This window comes from Panthera uncia, chromosome C2 (genome assembly GCF_023721935.1).
Source record: "Panthera uncia isolate 11264 chromosome C2, Puncia_PCG_1.0, whole genome shotgun sequence".
Taxonomy (NCBI): Eukaryota; Metazoa; Chordata; class Mammalia; order Carnivora; family Felidae; genus Panthera; species Panthera uncia.
The window spans coordinates 64,323,015-64,326,418 of record NC_064810.1 but is presented as its reverse complement, the minus strand read 5'-3'; the positions used below and the strand labels follow the sequence as shown (position 1 = coordinate 64,326,418).

The 3,404-nt window shown below is 39.5% G+C and overlaps 1 protein-coding gene across 2 annotated transcripts in view; it reads left to right on the top strand.

Annotated features, from left to right (window-relative positions):
* The window catches only part of POPDC2 (popeye domain containing 2), a 21,228-nt gene extending 18,927 nt beyond the window's left edge, over positions 1-2,301 (top strand). Inside the window, exon 4 of one of the 2 annotated variants that reach the window (XM_049629434.1) lies at positions 578-2,301. In XM_049629434.1, the coding sequence (XP_049485391.1) occupies positions 578-663 (86 nt within the window). In that variant the 3' untranslated portion in view covers positions 664-2,301. The remainder of the gene's footprint in view (positions 1-577) is intronic. The other variant, XM_049629433.1, reaches the window with a different exon arrangement.
* The last annotated feature ends 1,103 nt before the right edge of the window (positions 2,302-3,404 follow it).

Here is a 3,404-nt window from a genome sequence, read left to right as displayed (position 1 = left end):
CCCCCCCCCCCGGGCCTCAGGTTCTGAGTCTCTGGGTGGTAGCACCACTCTGTCTGCCAAGACCTCATGTTGGGTCAGTTCAGTTAAAGAGGAAGCAGCTCCCTCCCAGCCCTCTGGATCACAGCAGCCTGCAACCCACAACAGCCTGAACCTGTTGTTCTTCTACTTGTATTTTACAGGCCTCTCTTTGTTAAAAAAAAAAAAAAAAAAAAAGACAGGGGTCTTATAAGACTCATCATTTTGCCATACAGGTTTTTTTTTTTCCTGGAAACTCATTCAGTAGCGCTAGACAGGAAGTAGAATTCTATAGATTCTTCATAGGAAGCACCAGGAGTTGATTTCTTGGTCTCATCTCCTATAAAAATGAGACTGGGCTAAATAACTTCAGAGCTGGTTCATCCTAATACTCCAGAATGAGACGATTCAAAGATACGACCGCCCCTATCACATCAGGTATTGGGGACAGCTAAAGCGTTGTGAATTAGTAGAAGAAAAATAAACTGAAAAGAACCCTGCGGTGTTAGGCAAGCCACCTGGAGCCACAGTGCTGAAATCCTTCCTCTTTTTCTTTCCACAGCTTCTAGAACTCCTCTCCACAGCTACTCTCAAGTTATCTCCAGGGGACAGGCCCCCTTGGCTCCAACCCACACTCCTGAACTTTAAGGATCAACAGGCTATCTTTTTCTCTGGCCGCACTAATCTTCACAGGAAGGTCACTTGAGTGCACACCGCGTCTCACCCCCTGGAAGGCTCACAGGCAAGGTCAGAGCAGACACAGAAGACATCGCCCCGCTGCTAACACCAAGGGCTCCAGGCGACTTGTGCAAATTTACCCTCACCAGCCTTCCTTCCAGGAAAAGGCACCCAAAAGTGTGAAAGCACCGATCCCATCCTTCACTAACTGCAGAATCTTGGGCAAGTTACATAGGCTCTCTGAGCCTCATCTGTAAAGTGGGGATTCACAAAACCCATCTCCCAGGGTTGTGGTGAGCACTGAATGAGCTGACTTAGGTAGAGCCCCTCGGACATGGACATGGCGTGACACCTAGTAAGCACTCCATAAATCACTCAGTTTTTTTCCCTTGTTGTTTTTCTGAACTGTTAAAAGGGTCACTGAAGTCAGCTAGCCAAGAAGTTTTCATGGTCTACTTGTTTGTTTTTCCAGTTAGATTCAATTTATAGAAGTAGAAATTTTTAAAAACCTAGTTTTCCCTTAAGCTTTTAAGTTCAACTTACAAATCTCTTGTTCTGTTTAGGACCCTAGTATTAAACAATAGTTTTCAGAGGGACTTTAAAAAACTTAGTTAATTAAATTTCCTTTCATAGTTTTAAGTGGGTTTATAAATTTAATGTATTCTATTTTACTTTTCCCCTAAATACTTCAACATATATTCTGGTTATCTATTGTCCTGTACATTCATACCTAAAACAGTGACTTTTTTTAATGAATATAATTTATTGTCAAATTGGCTTACATACAACACCCAGTGCTCATCCCAAGTGCCCTCCTCAATGCCCATCACCCATTTTTCCCTCTCTCTCACCCGCCCCATCCACCCTCAGTTTGTTCTCTGTATTTAAGAGTCTCTTGTGGTGTGCCTCCCTCCCTCTCTGTTTGTAACTATTTTTCCCCCTTCCCTTCCCCCATGGTCTTCTGTTAAGTTTCTCAAGATCCACACATGAGTGAAAATTCTAGCATATAGAAATATAATTGATGTTTTGTATCTTTAACTTTAATTCAGTGATCTTGATAAATTCACTTATCACTTCTAATAATTAATTCAGGGAGTCTTCAGGATTTTCCATAGATTCACATATATCATCCGTAAATAATGATGGTTTTATTTCTTCCTTCCTAACCTATACCTTCCCCCTCACTCCTCCTCCTCTTTCTCCTCCTTATTTTTCTTTTGATTCCTTGTTTTTCTGGGTAGGACCTATAGTACAGGGATGAATGGAAGGGATAATGAAGACATCCTTCTCTCATATCTGACTTTAAGGAAAATGTTTTCAGTATTTCATTATTAAGTATGATGTGTGCTATTAGATTTTTATATTGCCCCTATCAGATTAAAGAAGTTCTTTTCCTAATTTGCTGTTTTTTTTTAATCAGGGATGAGTATTGAATTTCATTAAATGATTTTCTGCATTTATGGAGATTATTTTTCTCCCTTATTCTGTTAATGAATTACATCAATAGATATGTGAATATTAAAACAACCATGCATTCTGGAGGAAATCCAATTTTATTATGTTGTATTTTCCTCTTTGTCTATATCTGAACTTAGTTTGCAAATATATATATATTAGGACTTTTACAAATATGTATCTTGTAATATCATTGTCAGGTTTGATATCAGGGTTATGCTGACTTTGTAAAAGGAGTTAGGAAGTACTCTATCTTTCTTCTTTCCTATTCTTGGAAGAGATCTTTAAACCCAGAAAGCTTTATAACTCTTGGTTCCCACTCCACCCATGTTACCTTCTACTCTGTCTTCTTTTTCAGTCAGTTGCCCATGCCCAAAACCTTGGAGTCTTTCCATTTATCTTAGTTCTATTTTCAAAACATATCCTGAATTCAATTCACCACCTTCACTGCTACCACTGATTTCAAGCTATTATTTCATACCTGGATTAACCTCAATGGACTTACAACTGGTTCCCTATTTCTCCTGTCTCTCTTCCCCATAATCTATTGTACACACAGCATAGTGGTCATTTAAACATGTATATGATCTCATCACTCTCGCTCAAAATTTCAAATGGCTTTTATTATACTTAGAGTAAAATCCAAACTTCTTACCATGTGACATTAGTCAAGATGAGCTTATTATGACTTCATAGCACAAATGTTTATTTCTCTCTTAAAGTCTACCGCCAGTCTGCATGACTCATGAGGGCAACCATCTTCATGTTGAAACTCAGTGATTCAATCTACTCTGGCCATCTGGCTCTGTCACTTGAAGAAAGAAACAGCTTGACATTCCTGTGCTAGCTTTTTGATGCTTTGGCCCAGAAAGGATACAAATCACTTCTGCCCATAGTCCATTGACTAGCGGTAATCTCATGGACCCACTTAATAATCCACTTTGTGCTTTGGTTAAAGAGATTGGGAAATGTGGGGAAGCAAAAGCATGTTTGGTGAATCCTATTCTTCTGGAAACTTATAAGCCACAATGCCCTACCTGCCTGTCCTTCAACTGTATTTTATTCTGATCTCATTCTTATTTATCATGTTTCAACCACACTATTCTTTTTGGTATCTGTCAGGCATACCTAGCTTCTTTCTATATTAGGGCCTTTACACTTGCTGACTTCTGGCCATTCAGTTCTCAGCTCCAATGTCACCATCCCAGCTAAGATACCCACTCACCTTACCATCATCTTCTGTCCCTTTTCCCTGC